Source organism: Xyrauchen texanus, chromosome 19 (assembly GCF_025860055.1).
Source record: "Xyrauchen texanus isolate HMW12.3.18 chromosome 19, RBS_HiC_50CHRs, whole genome shotgun sequence".
NCBI lineage: Eukaryota > Metazoa > Chordata > Actinopteri > Cypriniformes > Catostomidae > Xyrauchen > Xyrauchen texanus.
Genome location: NC_068294.1, coordinates 33,805,143 through 33,825,908, shown reverse-complemented (window position 1 = coordinate 33,825,908; position 20,766 = coordinate 33,805,143). Strand labels below are relative to the sequence as shown.

At 37.1% G+C, this 20,766-nt stretch overlaps 1 protein-coding gene across 1 annotated transcript in view; it reads right to left on the bottom strand.

Moving 5' to 3' along the window:
- LOC127660139 (slit homolog 3 protein-like) overlaps positions 1-19,019 on the bottom strand; it is a 214,405-nt gene extending 195,386 nt beyond the window's left edge. Inside the window, exons 1-2 of the mRNA XM_052150230.1 lie at positions 18,380-19,019; positions 5,769-5,840 (exon numbers count right to left, since the gene is read on the bottom strand). Of these exons, the coding sequence (XP_052006190.1) occupies positions 5,769-5,840; positions 18,380-18,540 (233 nt within the window). The 5' untranslated portion in view covers positions 18,541-19,019. The remainder of the gene's footprint in view (positions 1-5,768; positions 5,841-18,379) is intronic.
- Between the last annotated feature and the right edge of the window lie 1,747 nt (positions 19,020-20,766).

The window sequence follows — 20,766 nt, the reverse complement described above, 5'->3', positions numbered from 1 at the left end:
TGTTCAACTCAGAATTTTTAAAGATGAAAACCATATTAGTTAATTTTATCACAATATCACAATTAAGTACGTACTGGGATAATTTGACTACTTTGGTTTGAGTGGGTGTTGCCATTTTTTCATGCTCAGCGGCTAAGGCTCTGGGTTACTGCTCAGAAGGTCAGGGGTTCAAGCCCCAACACCACCAAGACACCACTGTTGGGCCCTTCAGCAAGGCCCTTGAACCTATCTGCTCCAGGGGTGCCATATCATGGCTGACCCTGCACTCTGACCCCAGCTTAGCTTAGCTGGGATATTTGAAAAAGAAATAATTTCACCATGTATATGCAGAAATGTATGTATAATGTGTGACAATTGATCAATTAAATTAAAATTAATATTCATTTTTGCCCCTTACTCTAAAAACATTTTAAAGTCTAGGGAATATTGTTTTAACTGGTAATCAGTTTATAAGTTTTGTCCCCAATATCACTTTGTATCCTGTTCTATTTTTAGTGATAACCATTTAACTAACAAAAGTCGGTTCCTTAATGACATCGTCCTCCAGAAGAGTGACATAATCATCCTGATCTGATAAAATTATCATGCAAATGGCAACATTTTTACAAACCAAAATGATGTGCTTCATTACACGTTTGGTTGCAGTTTACCAGTGAAATGTCCAGCGGGGGGCACCAAAAGCGAGTGAAATGATGTAGTAATCAGATGAAGTTTTTAAGTAGAATATTAGATGAATGTTTTAATGAGAAAAACATACTTACCTAACCTAAAACTTTAACCTAAACCTACTCAATATTGTTCAAAAAGACAAATGAGACATAAACAAAACAAACATTCTCACCATATGCCAACACCTAAATCTAACCGATAGTGATTTAAAAGCAATTTCGAAATGAAACGCTGTCACGTCATTTCATGCCGCTTCTACAGTACAGCACATTTGCTTCAGTTTCTCTCTAAGCGTCCTTAGCTGGGTTCGAGCCTCCGTCTCTGAGTCCAAAGTCCAACACTTTGTCAGGTGAACTACCATGGAAGTTAATCACTTAAGAATAAATGTGTAAATGTTGTTGGGTCTGTAAAACAAGCATTAAAATGTATTGTTTTCAAATGATGCATTAGAGTATAAGTGTCACTATTCACTGTTGTCTGCCCTGTGTTTCTCCCTTGTCATATGTCCTTGACTACACTTCCCATAATTCCCTGCCCTCATCACTGCCAACAGCACTTCATTGTTCTCACCTGTGTGTCATTTAATCATTATCCTTTGTGTATTTAACACCATGGAAATTTAGGCCCGCGGACGGGCCCTTAAATGTACAAAATAAAAGTATGCGATAAACAAAACAGCTGTGTGTTACATTGGTACACATGCCACATATCTTTGGAAAGCTACATTTCTTGATTTTCTATTGATATAAACCATTTTAAGATACAATCACAACAGCAGGTACAATCTATATCTTTGTCAGACCACCAACATATAAACAACCAATAACAAAATTTAGGCAACTCACCTATGATGCCTCATAGTTGTACACTGAGCCATAACTTCCCGACAAAAGCGGTGTTGTTTCATTGTCAAATGTCCAAATGATCAAATCAAGTAAAATGTTTAGTCCAAATCACAGTATTACATCAATAAATATCCACAGACTCTTGTTGCATCATTTCAAAGCACCTGGCAGCTGTGCCTAATCTTTCACATATTACCGGTAATAACTTCAGTTCAGATGTAAACATTTCCTATATCCGGTATCAAAATGGAAGCACGCACTCTGACCATTCGATTGACACCTCATTTGACCCAATAGGAGCTTCCATGTCCTGTCCACAGCCTTCAATACCCAACCACCATCTGTGTCGAGTGTAAGGGCATACCCACTTTCCTTTGTTTACTGATCAAACCAATTACATTGAAGAGTGGAAATGACTGGCGCATCGTATAGCCAATGAAATTCTGAAAACAGTGATATCGCGGCTTTAGTGGAGCGATTAGATGGCGGCTCTGTTGTGTGTGTCGCATAAAGTTTCCTCGAGTTTACCCACTGCTGTACGCCTCCAGCGTAAATGCATGCAGAGCTGCTTTGGAACTGTTTACACATTTGGCGATTTAAATATGGTGAAAGCGGACGCGAAAAACAGGATTTTCACCCCAGGATGTGATATAAGAAGGCATTCATTGTCAAAATTCTGAGTTTGGAGATGAAATTTCTGAAAACAATACAGATGATTCAGAGGCAGATGGAGAGATGAGACACGGCTCTGGACAAGTAAGTGTTTTCTTGTGTTTATAACATATATTACTGTATATTCGCATAAATAAGCTTTAGTTTGAATAATGAATACACATTTTGTAATTACCCTTTGTCCTGTGTTTCCTCAGTGAGTGTTTGAACCGTTTGTGCGTGTTTTTAGTTCATTGTTTGTTTCAGATCTATTGACATGCTATATAGATGTTTTGTATATTTACTGTAATATATATATATATATATATATATATATATATATATATATATATATATATATATATATATATATAGTAAATAAATCAATAAATATAAGTTGAAAATAAGAATATATGTTGTGTTTGAGAGTCTATTTGTTATAATGCTGGGGAGGTGGGGGAGGTGTAGGGCCATCTATTTGTTACAGTGCTGAATTCATGGGGAGGTGTAGGCCCATCTCTTTGTTCCATAGTACATTGGCAAAGTATACAGTATTTACAGTAAATATACATACAATAATACATTTTTACACACTCGAAAAGAAAAACTATATATATATATATATATATATATATATATATATATATATATATATATATATATATATATATATAGAATACAGAAAAGATGGAAAAGTTGTGTCTAGCTTTGTAAATTATATTTATTTATTATCCCCCACTCAGCAAGCGGCCACATAAAGTGGAGCAGCAGGACAGCACCTCATCAAGAGAGGAGGGCTTTCAGAGAGACACTTGCTGAGGAGCATGGCAGAGTTGGGGTCTCAATCCACAGCCAGACCCGTATCTCCTGCTCCACGAAGAGCACATCACAGGCCGTTGCACATCACCAAATCTTGCACAGCTGGTCGTCTGAAGTGCAGGCAGTGTCATGCAAAGACACCAGTGAAGTACTCTCCTGTGTTGTGCCTATGTGCTTTGTACACAAATGTGACTGCTACAATGACTGGCATGTTGCTAGAAACATGTACAATTTTATAATGGTTTGTAAATACTTTATGTAAAAATTAATGTAAATAGTTTGTTGTGTATTTGTTATATAAACAAATTGTCCACCATAGCACTAGTTTTGACTCTTTTATATGCACAACATTTAGTTTCAAGAAGGGAAAAGGCACTCTAATGTGTTTATGCATCAGTTACTCTGTGTCAGCAAAACTAATAGTGGATCTGGATATGGAATATGATAGCTCTAAGTGTCATCTTTCATTAGAGCCCAAAATTATGACTGTACGTTGAAGCGTTCAAAAGTTGCAGCCTTTTTGTCCTAGGTTTCCAAAGTGACCTTTTGGAGTATCCAAAAGGCACTTTTATAAAACACCTGGGTGTACCCTTAGAAAAACATGTGTAAAATATTCATTTTTTTATGATATTGTTATAACATTTGAACCTGGACTAGGTAAGGATTCATGCTGTGATCCTATTGTGTTCTCAAGCTAATAGCTACAAGTTATAGTCATCTGCAGGCATCTGTATGCAAAAAAAATTTCAGGCGGAAAAAGAAAATTCTATTTCATTGTGTTCAAACTTCTATTACTCAAAATCAGTAGCACTTACAGTAATTCTGACTGCTGGAGAAAAAACTTCAGAGTGTCCCCTTTCAAATGTGACCAAAACCATGCATGTACTCCAAACGGTTCAAGAACAGCTTTAAATTTACTTTGGGTATGCCTTGATTAGGCGTTTTAGGCTAATTTTACAGGATTGGGAAGAGGTTAAACCCTATTGTTTTATCATTCGTTGTCAGTTGTTGAATGTATACATGTCTTATTCCAAGCCCTGTTCTTAGTTCCCTGTGTTTTTGTTTTATTCTGAGTTACCTGATTCATCTTTTGTTTTTATTAAAAGCTGCAGTTAGATCCTCACACCTCGTCTGCCTCGTAACAAAAAGTGTTTTGATATAATAACATATCAGGGTGTGAGTAATAGAGCAAACAATACATTTTTATTAACTTAGCAGTCACTCTAAAATAATCCATCATGTTAGATTAAAATTACAGAAATTGTAAGAAAACTGTATTTATGCTGGTTAAAGAACTCCCACCCATTTTGATCAATGAATTTCCATAACCATTTCAGGCAGTTGTGATTGCTGTATACAGATTTTTACGCATCATTTTAATCAGACCTATTTGCTAATGAATCATTTAAACCAGTTTGTGAACCATTTCAACTAATTAATTAAAAACTCAAAAGAATGATGCCCTGATAATTCGGAAATCTTGCGAAAAAAGTTTTCCTCTACAAAAAAGCAATTTCTAGCACATTAATTATTTTAGAATAAAAACATTTATATTTAATATACTGTATACATTTTTATATATAAATTATAAATAATTTACTATATAACTTTTCAATGATGTTTAAAATATTCCTGAATTTTCCAAACCTGGAAAAAACTATTTTAAAATGTTTCTATGTTTTCTAAATTTCTATGACCATTGGAACACCGCTGGTAAAAAAAAAAAAAAAAAAAATCTAAATTAATTTACTTTATTTAATCATTAATAAATAATGAATGTATTCATTAACTCATGAAAGAAATTTCTCAATCCCCCCTCCATCCATGGGAGTGTCCAGAGGTGTGATTGGAGGCTTGTCCTGCACTATCAGACATAGGGGATCATGATGCACGTCTTCCAGAGAGATAAAGGGCACAGGGAGAGTCTGATTTTTGTGCATTCCATGGCCGTTAATCACAAACCGCATTAAACTGCCTCCGTGCTGCCCACCAGCCACTGACTATTTTTTTTAGTTGTTTATTTTTATCTCCATTCCTCTCTCTTTTCGGGCTCTCATTCAGGAAGAAAACAGCACGGAGAAACTCATGATTACAGTCATTAAGTGGCTAGCACACTTTCTCATCGTAAGATCACTGCTGCCCTGTGCCGCTCAGAGCAGTCGTCCGTCATCGGTTTATTTTAAGGATTTGGTAACACATTTCTGGTATGGAATATACAAATGTTTCATAGGAATACTGTATATCTTAAGTACTATGTTAGTCTCAGCCACCATTCACTTCTATTGCATCTTTTTTTCCATACAATGAAAGTGAATGGTGACAGAGACTGTCGTTCTACCTAACATCTCTTTTTGTGTTCTACAAAATGTTTTTAGGCATTTTCAGAAAGGTTACCTGTCATGGCCAAACCATTAAAAATTTGACATCAGATCACAGTCACTCTGCACCTCTCAGAGCAGTCATCCGTCATCTGTTTATTTAAGTGTTCTGTAATGTATTTCTAGTGTGGAATATACAGTTACATATTAGAACAAGTTTAAAGATTGAGTCTAGGCCAATGACTTCATGCAAAGTTCAATAAAAGGGGTCGAGTTAAATGTGTCGGATTTACTCAGCTTAAACATCAGTTTGTTTTATTATGACTTGTGCTGTAATCCTCCCTGCTTTCAGCTCCAAACGCTTTGATGGCTTTGACTGTAAAGACAACACGGAAGAGGAGGGGCACTTGGGAGTTAAAGGCAGGATTAACCGTGTGAGTGTGAGTGATAAGAAATGACATCTTACAGTACGCGGAGGTTCTTGAGGCCAGAGAAGTCCACCTTGGTGATCCGGGTGATGTTATTCCTGTCCAGATCCCTGGGGAGAAGAAAGAGAAGTTAAAGGCATAGTTCTCCCAAAATTTTAAATTCCATCATCATCAACTTACACTCAAGTAATTCCAAACTCTTATGACTTATGATTAACTCACTAGGTGTAAAAAAAAAGAAAATGGGGAGGTTAGGCGAACTGATAGTCTCAGTCACCATTCACTTTCATTGTTTAGAACAAACATGACTGAATGGTGACTAAGAATAACATACTTTCTAACGTCTCCTTTTGAGTTTTATGGGAAAAGGATAGTCAAAATGATTTAGAACAACATGAGGGTGAGTATATTATGACATAATTTTCATTTGTGGGTGATTTTTCAAAAATAATTTTTCAAGTCTCAGTTTAGCCTCAGTAAACATAGTTTAAATACAGGGACTCCCTGGCAGTCCTCATTGGCTTTGACTCAGTGCCTGCACCATATGCCCGTGGGGCAAAACTGTTCAAAGCTGCCTTCTGCCAGGCAGCATTAGTGCCATGCTCCAGATTACTGCGTATGAGGGTCCAAATTCAGCTCTCCTCCTCTGCCTTGAATTCTCTGTGCTGGAGGCGACTCTATTTCAGCAGACTGCTATTGAGCTGCCTTGATTCTAAACGTTCCCATACACACACACACACCTACAAAGTTCAGGGTCATATGGGTGTACACCTGCCCGTTCTGTCTGTTTTCTTTAGATTCATTTATCTGCGTCATTTTTGTCCCCATACAAAAACAAAATTTCAAAGTGGCATGTTTATCCGAGACCTGATATTGTGTTCTGTGCATAAGCAAAGCGAACTAAACTGTGGGAATAAACTGTTTGAGGGAGACAGACTGCATGGAAATATTTCTGTTTAGGAAACGTCTCTCCTTGCATATGAATACATATTACCACTAAGTATTTTTCCACTCAAGTTTTGCCCTTTCCCAGACTGTTACTTTATCAGTTTCAACCGTGTGTACAAAATGTAAACATTTTGCAAAAATGAGTGTACATGCCTATGGAAATGAAGCGACTTCCTTGTTGGGTGCTGTTTACTGGAGCTTCACCACAATAAAAAACATTAACGCTAAGGAATACAGTATACTGTGACATTTAATGGCACACGCATACACTTATGCACTGACATCGGACTGTTTTTCTGTGTTTCTCATAATATACATAAACATTTATAAATCTAATTTAAAGGCATATTGGATTTCAAAAGATTTCCCCAGAACCACAAAACGTACATCAAGTGGACTAATACGAGCCATATAGAGAACAGAAGTCAGGCTATTTACAGATGCTGGATTCTAACGTTAACCTCTCCTACTCTTCAGCAATGTTCCAAAACCTTTTGAACTGCCTACCCAGATAGCTAGGCATAAAAAGCCCATAAAAATATAATGGCCAAAAATTCTGTCTGAATAGGTAGCTTATTCATTTTTTAAAGATACACATGATAACTGGAGTGGTGGTGTAGTGGTCTAAAGCACATAACTGGTAATCTGGTAATCGGAAGGTCGCTGGTTCGATCCCCACAGCCACCACCATTGTGTCCTAGTCTAGTTTTAAATGAACAAGACCAACCTCCCCTTCCTTAAACCTTAAACCTTATCATAACCAATAGTGTCATAAAAGTCAAATGTGACAAAAATAAAACACCATTACTGCAGCAACCACGTCATTTTGTAGTTCTTTTTTCAACACGTTTGTCTCACGTGTCGACATACATGCTAGGAAAACAGGAAACAACAAATGTATTAGTGTGGACATGGCCTAAGTTTTGAGATACAGCCAAAATACTGCTGCAAAATACATACTGCTCTCCAAACGAAACATTACAGAATCTTTCTCACCAACTTTTTATGCCCTTCCCATGAATTCTCTCTTTTTTTTCATTCTCCAGCAGCTTGTCCTGAACTCCAAGTAAGTCACTCTATCTCTGTCTCTCGTTTTCTCATCTCATATCCTCTCACCTGCTTACGACATAATGCCACTAATAACACATTTCCTCTTCTCTCTATCCTGCACTTCATTCCACACATCTTTCACCCTGTCAGTTTTTTTTACAGGATGTGTTAACAGCCCAGGGAGCTAACTAAGTCCTACTTCCTCCAGAAACTCAATCAAATCTCCAGTCACACTGACAAGGTGGAGTTCACAGATATGGCAGCCCCCTGCTGGCTATTGTTTGTTTTAATTTGTTGAGGGGATAGGGGATAAGGTGGCTATTCAAACGGCAGGTGTTCTGCGCTAACAATGTGCCCCCTCAGGGTTCCACCCCACCCACACATGGCGAAAGAACACTCAGCCCGACTCATCCAGGTCATAAGCCTGCAGACCACTCTGTCAAATTGCGCTTTTTCTTCCAACAGAAGCACTTCAGAACAGCACAAGATAAAGAGAAGAATCTTTGTGATTTTGGCTCAAGGATATTTTGACTTTGTCTCGATGCAAAATCGAGCAATTCTGACACGTCAGGTGACTCCGGTGCCCTAAACCTTCAAAGTGGATCGAGAAAAATGTTTATGAGAATTTAAAGCGTTGTTTTTCTTTTCCTATTTGGTGCTCTGCTTCACAATGCATTTCCTGTCGTAATCTTCTGCTATTTTCCTCAAAGCTACGCTAGTGTAGTCCACAAAAGCTGATAGGTATGCTCCATTTCCTTTTGAAAGCCTTTCATCGCTGTTTGAAATCTTAAATGAGTTTCTTCCACTTGAAACTCTGGTTTGGAGTTCTTTCATGGGTGTTTTCCATTACTGAAGCACTTGAACAACTTTAGCACTATCCACCCATTAATATTCTCCTCATACGATGCACAGTTTCATCAGAACAGATAGAGGATACATAAATAAGAGCAAATGTTTCTCATCTTGATGATTAATTACAGCTAAATGCCTCACAGATATAAACGCACATCATGAAATTAAGCTTGTCCCTCGCATTTAAATTAACAAGTTTGCTGTCATAACTGTCAGCAGCAGAACACTGTAATTTCTCCTACCTATTATCTCTTCATTAAATGACTGTGTTAATTATGATTTCTCCATCACTGAGGTAATTCATAAAGGCATCAGAATATCACTGAATATTATGAGGCAGATGTTAAACCCTAGATTCAAATAGGGAGATTTTAATCGAGTAAAGATTTGGGGGGAACAAATCTAAACGTCTGAGAATCAGTCATTGAAAACCCCATATTGATCAACCACCTTTTTAAATATTGGAGCGTAGCTCAACATGTAGATCATGGCTATAAGGTTAATTGCCAGGGAACACATAAACTGATAAAGTATATTTTATAAATACATTGCAAGTCAGTTTGGATAAAAGCATCTGCTTTTTTTGCATAAAAAATATCATACAAGTTGCTCCCAATGGCAGGCTAGCGCCTTGCATGACAACTCTGCCGTCATTGGTGTATGAGTGGGAGTGTGAGTGTGTGTGAATGGGTGAATGGGACACAGGGTAAAGTGCTTTGGTAACCGCTAAGGTTAAAAATGCGATATTTAAGTGCAGACCATTTAACATTTACCATAAAACACGCTGCTGATTCGTCTTCTCAGGTTGTTTTGTGTGTTTCAAATGCAATGATGCCCCATTGCCTCCTCTTAACTCTCCCATAACAGAGGCCTTCTTTTTCCCAGTTTCTCTGGAGGTTCTCTGTCAGAGTGCTTGTTAGTTTGCACATGCGCAAGATCAAATCAGGGGGAGTTTATTACCGCTCACTTGTCTTTCATCTCTCATGAGCTATGGTGCCAGCAGCCATGTGGCTACCACACATCTCCACTGGATACATGCACTCCTTTTCAATAATTTTTGAGGTGTACTCCCCGACACACCGAACTGCCAACTCAAAAGTTCTTTACAATTCCCTATACCAGTTTTGTGATGTCCAACATAACTGAAAGTGTCACAAGAGCAAGATACAGAACCTCACGTTGCCTCTTTTTGCCAACTGGCAATACTGTATATATTTTGGGATTTGTTACACAACTCTGAAAGTTAGTAACTAAAACCACAAAAAATCTATCTCTTATCCTTGATTACCTGGCATGGCTTGAATTTATCTTATGATGATGGATTATTGTCTCTGGTAAATGGCATTTGTGATAAAAAACAGAAAAATCTCAAAATGACTGTAGGGAAAGATTGGATTTTGGGGTTAGTATGGGGTTAGATTGGCTTTGCATGGGGATAAAGGCCAATTAATCACTGGATTCTTTTCGGGAAGATCAAGACAGTACGACTTTGTGTTCCTCTCCATTGTTTATGAGCAATGTTGGCAGTTTCCATCTCAGGGAGAGTTTGATTTAGTAAATATTTTCATTATAGCCGTGTCTGGATGCATTCCCGCTGAAGGACTCTCACTTCGCAGTAAGCAGATTGGACAAAAATAAATTATAAAAAAAAAAATTCTGACTGTGTACCCCCTTGATTGTTTATTTTCAAAGTCTGACAGCTAATAGCACAGACAGTCTGGGGTTCTTGCACAGTAAATTACTTCTTAAATTATTAAAGTAACGCTTGGCTGAGAGGTGACAAGGGCATCTTAAACACTTCAGTGTGAAAGTCAATATGACAGCCAGGCTACAAAAGGCTCATCCATAACACACGTCTCATCTTGAACTCCAGGGTAACCAAGGATAACCCTCCACCCAAAACGTCTTTCTGTTTATGTCACTATCAGGAACAACAGTCAAATATTAGTGTCCCAACTGAATGCTGACCATTTCTAACAATAGAACTCTAAACCTGTGCCGCTCTATATCCACTGTGTGGCTTATACCATTTTTTTATTCAAAGATAATCTGCTCAGGCCTAGTCCAGAATGTTGACTGCTTTGAAACTGCTTTGAAACTTTAGTTTCCTAATCTACTAGCTACTCATAATTATAAAGTAGTTAAACTTGTAAAGCTACCCTTTAAAACACATCACTGTAATGTGTTTATTGTGTTTATTTAGAGTCCAACAGAGACCCTACACCAACCGCTACCCCTACACATACCTTACAAAAAATATCATCATGGTTTTATTACAATAACCATAGTATCACCATTGTATTTTGTAGTAAAACCATAGCAACCACAAAATTAAACATGGTTACAACATTAACACCATATTACTGTAGTAATAACATGGTTCATTTTATTAAAACTATGGCTTCTGCCAAAAACATTTTTACTACAACATTCCTATAGTAAAACCATGGTTAATTTTTCCCGAATTAAACCTCTCTCTCAACTCCCCAACTTTCATTATGACCAAATCACTGTTAGCAAATAAATCTTTATATTCATTTATTATTATAAGTAACATTACATATTAATAATGGAGACAGGAAGCCGAATGGGAAAAGGTGTGACAAAAGGTGGAATCGAACCCAGGTTGTCCTCATGAAAAGCACTTCCACACTGACATTACACCCCACAACACTGCAGATACTAGCGGGTGAAGATTATCTTTAATTTCCGTGTTTCCACCAGACCACTGGAGTGAAAATAGTGGTACTGTGCGGCAGGAGCTATTTACAACTAGTACGAATAGTAACTCCATTAAAAAATACTGAACTATCAGATGATGTTTGACAGCATTAAACAGCATTTTAACAGATACATTTACACAAAATACAACCATAAAATAATATACTTTATATAAAACACTCAGAACATAACAGTGACTCTACCATTTATCTAAATATTTTGCTTCACCGGAAACATTTTAAAATGTTTAAAATTATGAACCACATTGTAAAAATTGCCAGGATCTTAACAGTCATTTCTTACAATAAAATACTGTTTTCAATATTTTCTTGAAAATTAAATGCAGGCTAGAACATTTTCTGTCACAAAACAACAAATTACTGTGAAAAAGTATATTTGAATATAGCACGGCATTATGGGAAATTGGTGTTTCGTTTGAAGTCACTATTATAGTTTTTAGTGTTCCCATTGGATGGGACCTTATCTTATTTATTTCTAATTACATTTCTTAAAGTTGGTGCAATTGTGCTTAAGAACAATTTATTGTACTATAATGTATGGAGAAAATAGGCAGTTTAGTGGTTGACTTTATGTTGGCCAATGATATATAAACTACATCACAGTATAATTAAAAAAAATTAGGAAGGGATTTTTGCAAAGCTTGGATATAATATGTTTGGTTTTATGCTCACTAACTTTTTATCAAGTGTTGTCAATCAGGCACATAAGATATACACACTCAACAATGGTGATAATTAACAAACTGAAGATAAATAAAATACAGATGATAATTGTGATTCTACAACACAGTGCTGCTACATTACAGTAATGTATTGGTCCTGTTCACTGTAGTCACAGTATATAGTTGTCTTTTAGGGGGCTTTCACACTAGCACGTTTGGTGCGCACCCCGGTTCGAATGACGTCAGAGTTCGGTTCGTTTGGATGATGTGAATGCTGTCTTCCGAACTCGGGTGCGCACCCGCGAACCGTACTCGGGTCCGCTTAAAAAGGTGGTCTGGGGTACGGTTCATGTGAACTCCAGTACGGTTCGCTGCTGATATGAATGCAATCGAACCAAACCACGGAAGTGAACCGCTATTGATGACGTATAATGTGGTCGTCAGTCTCACACGAGTCACTTTCAAAATGAGCGGAAAGAGTTTACTTTCATGCGTGCGTGCGTGCGTGCGTGTGTGTGTGTGTGTGTGTGTATACACATACCTTGATGAAAAGAGGGATTGACGCACACGCACTGCAAGCAGAGAGATGATTTCTGCTTGCCTTCGCAAAAATTGTCTTCGGCGGACAGCCCGCTGTCTTTTGAACGATTTCAGTATTTTTGCGGCAGACAGACGCAAGTGTGTTTCTGTATCTTGATGTTGAAAACAAAACCAAAGGTTAAAAAAAAGAAGAACAAATGTGAACCGAGCAAGTCTATTCATTGAATTTTGACGCCTTTTCATTTCGCGGTTATCAAGCAACACGATTACGCACCAGCTGCAGCTTGATGACACAAGCGTACCGCGGTTCAGATACAAATATATAATGTGAACACAGTCCATCGGGGGCAGGGGGGAGGGGGGAGCAATCGAACTCGGGTTCGGAACAGGCAATCGAACCAAGTGTGAAAGCCCCCTTAATTGTAATACACTGTAGAAATACTACTGTAAAAATACTGTTAAAGTCATGCAAATAGTAGCCAGGAATTTACTGTAAATTCACACAAATCTTTTTTACAGTGCAACCAACAAACCGATTCACTAAAATGAATCAGACTTCCCAATGCTTCATATGAGAGAGGGCACAAAGGGCCAACAATGCGAATACGCATGTCAAAGGTCACCAAACTTGAACCACATATGAGATTCATTTTGGGAAATGTATTTCGCCACTAGAAGACAATCAGGCAATTCCAAATGAGGATCGCGCGTATTCCCACTGGCATGACTGTTTTTTCACCCAAGAGAAATTTGACTCCTTTACTCCCCTTTACTTCTGTATGTGTAAATCGAAGACCTAGCAAAATCTCGATGTCAACTCATACATAAACACTGGCACAATTCTTTTGTTTATCGGTTGCTAACTGAAAGCCAGTGTTTGGTCCCTGATATGGCTTACATCACAGTCGCAAAAGCATAAAACCATGCACAGTTTTATTCATATCTTTTAGCTTAGGATAAACAATGTGTCACTTTCAGCTACATTCTGCTGTTTCTAAAAAGATGTGCCGATGAGAAACCTTGATGTGTTGCTTTGGTGACAAAGCCCCAAAAACAAGAGCCCTCGTTAACCTGAAACGACTCTTGAGGCATGCACATTATCAAATCCAGTATTCCATTGAAGCATGACACAAACTTGGAAGATAAGAAACTTCTGTGTCCCTGTCTTTGGAGTGACCTCTTTGAGACGTTTGTAACGAGAGGTCTTCTGGCTCCCAGACTCAAAGACAGTGCATGTCCCTCTCTGCCAGCTCTTCACTTTGGTTGAAACTAATATTTTCCGTATATTTAAAAAAAAAAAAAATTAAAGGTTGGGTGGTGGATATTTCCCTGAAGTCTTTGCCCACAAGCAGTGCCAACAGCTGTCTGGCAGGCTGCAGTGTGTGAACGCCCGCTGAGTGAGAGGCTTCACATATGCTCCTCATATGCCCACCGAGGTCAGCAGGGCACCGGAGACCACAAACCCACCTCCTTATTTGCTCCAACACCAACACAACAAACACACACACTGTCCTGCTGAGTCTCTGTGAGCATTATGCATAATAAAAACGGGATAAACATCTGAGAGCAGATGCTGATAAAACAATATTAAAACATGAGTGGAGCATCCATTTCTTTCTTGTGTTATTGCGGTACAAGGAGCTGCCAATCTGAGGGGGAGATTCATTAAGAAGGGCTGTTTGCACGTGCTGTGTTTATCGTTTTAGCACATGATTCACTAAAGGAGTTATGCAAATCTGGTAAATCTGCACAATGCAGTTTCCCATCTTGCAGGCCAGTTCTAAATGCTAGGTTGTGGAGGACCCAATAGACTTCCACAATCTGGATGCTTTACTGAGACTGTACCACCACTGTAATCAAAACACCTGAACTGGCACTTTAAATGTAGACTCTGGATATATGCCTGATTATAACATTCTTGTCCATTATTTGATAATCATTTGATTTGATTAATGCTGCCATGATTGCAAAACAATTACCTAAAATTCTATTTTTACAAAAATTCAGCTTACCACCTGCTTTCCGTGGGTGGTTTTTCCACTAAATTAATTGCACCAGAGAATTTTACGATGACTTTTATGAATAAAGTGATAAGCCCCTCTAATAAGCCCCATTTACATGTAAAGGAGGCTTGACTGCATTGAACCATGGCAGATATTGCTTCGTAAAACTGAATTGTGGGTGATTAGTAAAAAAATAATTTTGTAAGAGTTTTCCTGTGATACATTATTAAGACAAACTTAGACAAAGGAGATGCTGTCATTCTCTGTCCTTGTCCAGTTCTTGATGAGAAACATTGGACAGAACAGCCTGATCTCATTAATATAGCATCCGTTATCCGTTATTCTGTTTGTCCTACGAAGGCCGTCTTGTTTAAACTGTACTAAATCATAAAATGACCAAAATATGTCATTAGCGAATTAGGAAACATAATAAGTTGAAATACTGGCTTCACCGATAACAATGCTACAGCCAGTATATTCTACTTTGAAGTTTCCATTTCGGGCCAGAATTTCTGTTTATGTTTTGGCCTGTGTGATCCCGCCCACTGCCCATTTCCCAATAGTATTTCGACACCAATGGGTTGCCAGATACTGGGATGGGTTACCAACTTTGCATGCAAACAATACTGCGTGCTGCAGCCATGGAGGCCAGCAAGCGAACTGGATCAGAGATAACAGATTCCACCCGACCTAAAAAGCCTCGCCATCTGCCTAAATACCACCATGACCAGAGGCCTTTGGAAGTTGGAGACAGCTTAAAGCTCAAAAATCCTTTAAACCGGATGCTGAGTTGGCTAATTCTGGCAACCCACATGAGCTTCATGTCTAAGGCAGGGCAGACAACTCTCAATAATTAGAATTTGGACTGCAGTACCCATTTCAAACGTTTGTTGTCAATCTTACATATAACACCTTTAAAGGAGGACATTACTACATTACTGCAGCCTTCGAAGGAAGCGTCCTACCTAGCGGGCAGCCTTCGAAATAAGACACAGCAGTACTGTGATACCTCATTCAAACATTTATATCGTAGAATACGGCATTTCGCAAATGGTCACGAGACACTTGAAAGCCAATGAGCATTCGACATCACTGCCATAAAACCGCTGGTCATAATGTTTTTTGAGGAAGCAATTTAAAAATTTTGAAAACGAAGCCAACACTGGTTGATGGTTACGGTGGGCGTGACGGTGCAGCGGCAGATGGAGATGGAGATCGTTGAATAAAAGGCTAACATTTGGGTCTGTTCTTCACAGAAAGCAGTCTGAAGGTTTGGATTTTAGCTGAAAAAAATAGTTTTATGTTTTAAATTTTTTTTTGGTATATCCACATGCGTGTGCTATGTCTCCGCGGTAATGCGCTCAACAAGCCAAGTGATAAGATGCGCTGGTTGAAGGTCTCAGACGCGGATTCAAAAACAAAAACACAATGTCATATTATAATGTTAACTGCATTAAATAATATGATGGCATTTAACTAATCTCACTATTTATAAATTAAATGTAATTAACTGATTCATTCTATGAATTATTCAATATTAATCAATTCAAACAGTACACTTAAACATTTGTATGTTTCTATAGGTGTTAATATGTAAAATGATGACATTTAAATGCTGTCAATATTGTATATTTCAGTGTCTACAGAAACGTAAGAGACTGTACGTTTGCTTGAACCAAACTTTATGTAAGAATACATACAAATTCTCATGAGATCACGTTGGACAGAACAGCTACGCCTGTTCCTGAAGTGTTAACTCTAAGAGGGCCTAAACTCTGTGAAGACGCCTGTGGATAAAATTTGCTATTAAACCCTACAGTGTGTGTGTGTGTAACTGGTGCAAATTAGAGTAAGAGAGATGAAAGAGTGAAAAAGAGAGAAGAGAGAGAGTCACTGAAAGGGTATATTACAGTTGCGACAGGAGCTAAATATCATATAAGCTGTCAAAGAAAGACAAGCCTTTCAAATAAATGCACATTTATTAGAGGGAAATGGGTCTGGACTCTGGAATAGTGGATAAATGGACCTTGCTTAGGGCAGAGGTGCAGTCATTACAGTTATATCAACACTCCAGGGTGCTCTGGAAATAATGGTGGTGTGTTAATTGTACCAGGAGACTTGGAGATCGTTCCACCTGGACTTCAAGCAGTTGTGAAAAACTGCACTTATTAAATGAATGCTGCAACTTCTGAAAGAACTTCAGTTGGTTCTTAATGAAAGAAACTGTCATTACAATAGCTCTGCAAAGCCATTAAATGAAATACTTGAAACATTTAAAGACTTGCAGATCCCTAGTTTACTAGCTAACAAGACAAAAACTTACATGGTATATTTTAAGACAAATCCAATATACTGAGGGCCATGAGCCTTATTTATTATTTCTCTCCACATGAAAAATTCCACTGAAAAGCCCTCTAGGGTTCAAAGGTTGTAAGGCATAACCAGACCTCTGGCCATTAAACAGAGAGGGTCTTTTTCATATCAAGTTCAAGGAAATTGTTATATTTGCTTTTCTTGTTCTTAAGCCAGATGGTAGTGATATTTCAAGAAATGTCATGGCTTATTGTGACAGAAGTGCCACAGGTGGAAACAAGGAAATTAAGAACATTTTCACAGTGAAATCCACCAATAGTATACGTAATCTATACACATAAGAGAGTCAGTCTTCAGCGGCAGTGCGCCCCTCAATGGATTTGTGGTTCCCCAACTTCCCCAACGAATGCAGCCAAGGTATACACACACTCACATCATATGGCCATTAATCATTTCAATGTTTGTGTACACTTATTATACTGGAGGAATCAGTCATATCAGTATTGCAATGCAGTGCACAACATTCAGATGTGTACATAAATATCAAGAGGCATTAACAACCGAACACAGTCATTTGTAACAATCAGAGAATGTTATTTCATATGAAAAGCTTTCACTGCAAAGTCAAAATTCTCAACTAGGAAAAAATAAGAAATGTCTTCACCTAGGAGGCTTTTTATGATATATGTTATTGTATGCTAAAACAAAAAAACAACATTACTTGACTTGAAACTCTTCAAACTCTCAAATTAATTCAAAATGCTGAATCTAAACTGGGAAATAAGAAAATTATTTATGCGTTAAACTATTTATGATATGAATGGTAAGCTTTAACGAATAAAAACCAAGCTTATTTGACTTTCAAACATTGAAATGATTACAAAATCCTGCATCTAAACTAGGAAATAATAAAATGATTCATGTGTGAGACTATTTATGAGATATGATTTATTGTAAGTTCAAACAAAAAAGCAATGTTACTTAAAATGTTACAGCCTACCTTTGCAAATAAATAAATAAAATAATGACCTTGAGGTTTGACTACTTTGTCCCATAAAGTTTTGAATTTGAATTTTGACCTTTTTGAACACCAGGCTTAATCTACATTTGTGTACGCTAAAGACTAATTACACTTTTTAAAAAAAACTAAATGGTTGAATCTCACCAGTGTTAATTCAAGATGCTGACCACCTCATGAATTGAACTATGGTAGCATGAAATAAACAAATGTTATATTTTTGTCCCATCACATTAACAATAAAAAACACAATCCTAAAATACTAAAGAACTAGGCTACATGTAATTACTGTTTAATTACGTTGTAATTGCTTGTAACTACATTGTTATTATAAGTACAATATTAATTTTAGTAACATGCAATATATATAGGCTAATATGTATAATGAGGTGTTTAGTAGTCTATAGACCCCGGAATAAACGTAATTTTCTCGCGACGTTGTGTCACTACATGAACTGAAACGCTGCTGCTGTCATTTATATGTTGTCGGTGGTAAGATAACACAATAACCGGCGTACTTACAGTCTTTCGGCATTCCTCGGGATTCCCCTGGGTACAGTCCTGAAGCCTTGACCCTGACAATCCACATGAGAGCCCGAACAACTGCACTTATGCGGGCATCCATTCACAGAGACACAGCACAGCAACAGAGCCAGTATTCCCCAAGACTTCACCCACCGCATGATATATATATATCCTCTGATGCTGATAGTAGCCTTATATCGATATACAAATAATATAACAAACTAATGTTTAGGCTATATCAAAAACAAAAGTAATTCGCGTCTTATCCACAGGCAATCAAGTCGCGAGCGCAAGATTCTCCATGTAATACAAGGAAAAAATAAAACAGTGCGTGTCAAAGTACTACATATATAGTTCCAACTTTGAAAACTTCTAAAAATACATTGGAGCAAAGCGTTGCTCATTCAAATGTCTCCACACCATTGAAACATATGAAAGTTGGGAACGCACACCACTAACTTGACGAACATTAATGTCCCAGGGAAATCCTCCAAAACGCATTCAAATGTCCAAAGTGATTCCTTTTCATTTTTCTAAAATTCCGCTTTTTTAGGTCCAGCATGCAAATCCTCATTGATAGTGATTGAGAAACTTCAGTGGAGCTCGTACCTACTTGATTTCCAGCCCCCAAACTCTGCGCTCCGCACTCCTACTGGCTCATCCGCGTGATGTCATTCAGGGATATTTGGGTTCTCAAGTCGAGAAGTTTTTGGGACTGCTTCAAATAACTCAGCTCAGCCCACACAAAATGCTCGTTAAGTCTGAGGGATGAACACAAAGTTATCAATTAGAAACCGCAGTGCTAAAAGAGGAGACACGCTTGTCATCGGCACTTTAAAAGACAGAAAGCCAGACGGCTTCATAAGACGAGACATAAAAATAAGACAAATATGATTTTTAACACGTACCAGTTCAGAAAGTTTAAAGTGCAATCATTGCACTTATGCCTACTTAAATCCTTTTATTATTATTATTATTATTATAAAAATAAAGCTGCAAAATAAAAATAAATACGTCTTCACTGAGAAAAGTAATTTAACTAAATACAGTTATAAATAGTTATATTGTAGTTTGTTACTATTTATGGTTACGGTTATATGAATACAACGAAGGCAGCAGCAAATATGTAAATAAGTAAATAAATAACAAGCCGTTCAATGTAGGCTAGTATATATAGGCTATATATTTTTTTTATTATTATTTACTGACACTATATTGATATACATCATCCAATAATATACAAACTACAGAAATGCCCTCAAATAAAATATTTCAAAATGGATACGTTTGAGTCCTGTCGCTCTTGAAATACTTTGACATTACTTTTTTTCCCCCCCTATGATCCTCATTTTGCAGTCGTAGTGCCCCCGTCTGGTGAGAAACTTATTCTAACTTTAATCTTAATTCCAAGACATCTCTCATCTATGATGAGATACCATGGTTTTACCACATTAAGGCGATAAGTATGGTTAGGGTTTAATTAGGTTAAACTATGATTGCCTAAACTAAGGCTTCTTTTTCATGCCAGCTAGGTTTCTTTGCATATGCATGTATAATATTATGTTTGCATGTTTTATATGTAATAAGGATTTCTATCAACAATGCATCAAAGACATTAAAATGCATGACACGTACTTCTGTGTTGACATATTTCTTATTGAAACAGGACATTTCCTATTTAACATATCAAAAGACTTGTCCCTTTTTTTCTTTTCTTTTCTTTTTTTTATTTAGCCAATATTACTTCAGAGGCATCACATGCTACTTGCTATTCGATTGTATTAAAGGGAGGGAAATTTGCATTCTAGAGAGCATTTGATTGGACAAAAGAATCAGTTAAGTGCAACTGAGCCGTCAATCATTTTAGTCATTTTTCCAAGAAGAGAAAAAAAAAACAGTACAATTTTAAATGGATGTACAGTATCTGCTAAAGATTAGATTGGTCAACTTTTAAGTGTACATTAGCAAATAAATATAAATACTACTAGTAATCTCAAATAAAAAAAAAAAAAAAAAGTTTACAAATTAGTCGTAAGTTTTTACTATTCATACTCGTTTTAATTAAGTTACCGTTGCTCCTCGTAAATCCTAAAGTTGTCATTAATAAAAACATTTAAGTTGTCCTAATTAAACATGACTTAAAATGTCACATTTTGTAATCATAACTAAAATACATAAGTTCTTTAAACTTTTGCTTTGAGTACTACTAACTCAAAATTACCAAGTGCAAAATTGCGGCTTGAGTGGAATACCCATAAACACTTGCATTTGAATAAATTATGTTTGTTTGGACAAAACAATGGGACTTATGTAGTTAAAATAATAGTTTTTTTTTTATGTATTTCATTGTAATTCTAATGACTATTGTTGTTGTTTTGTTGTAG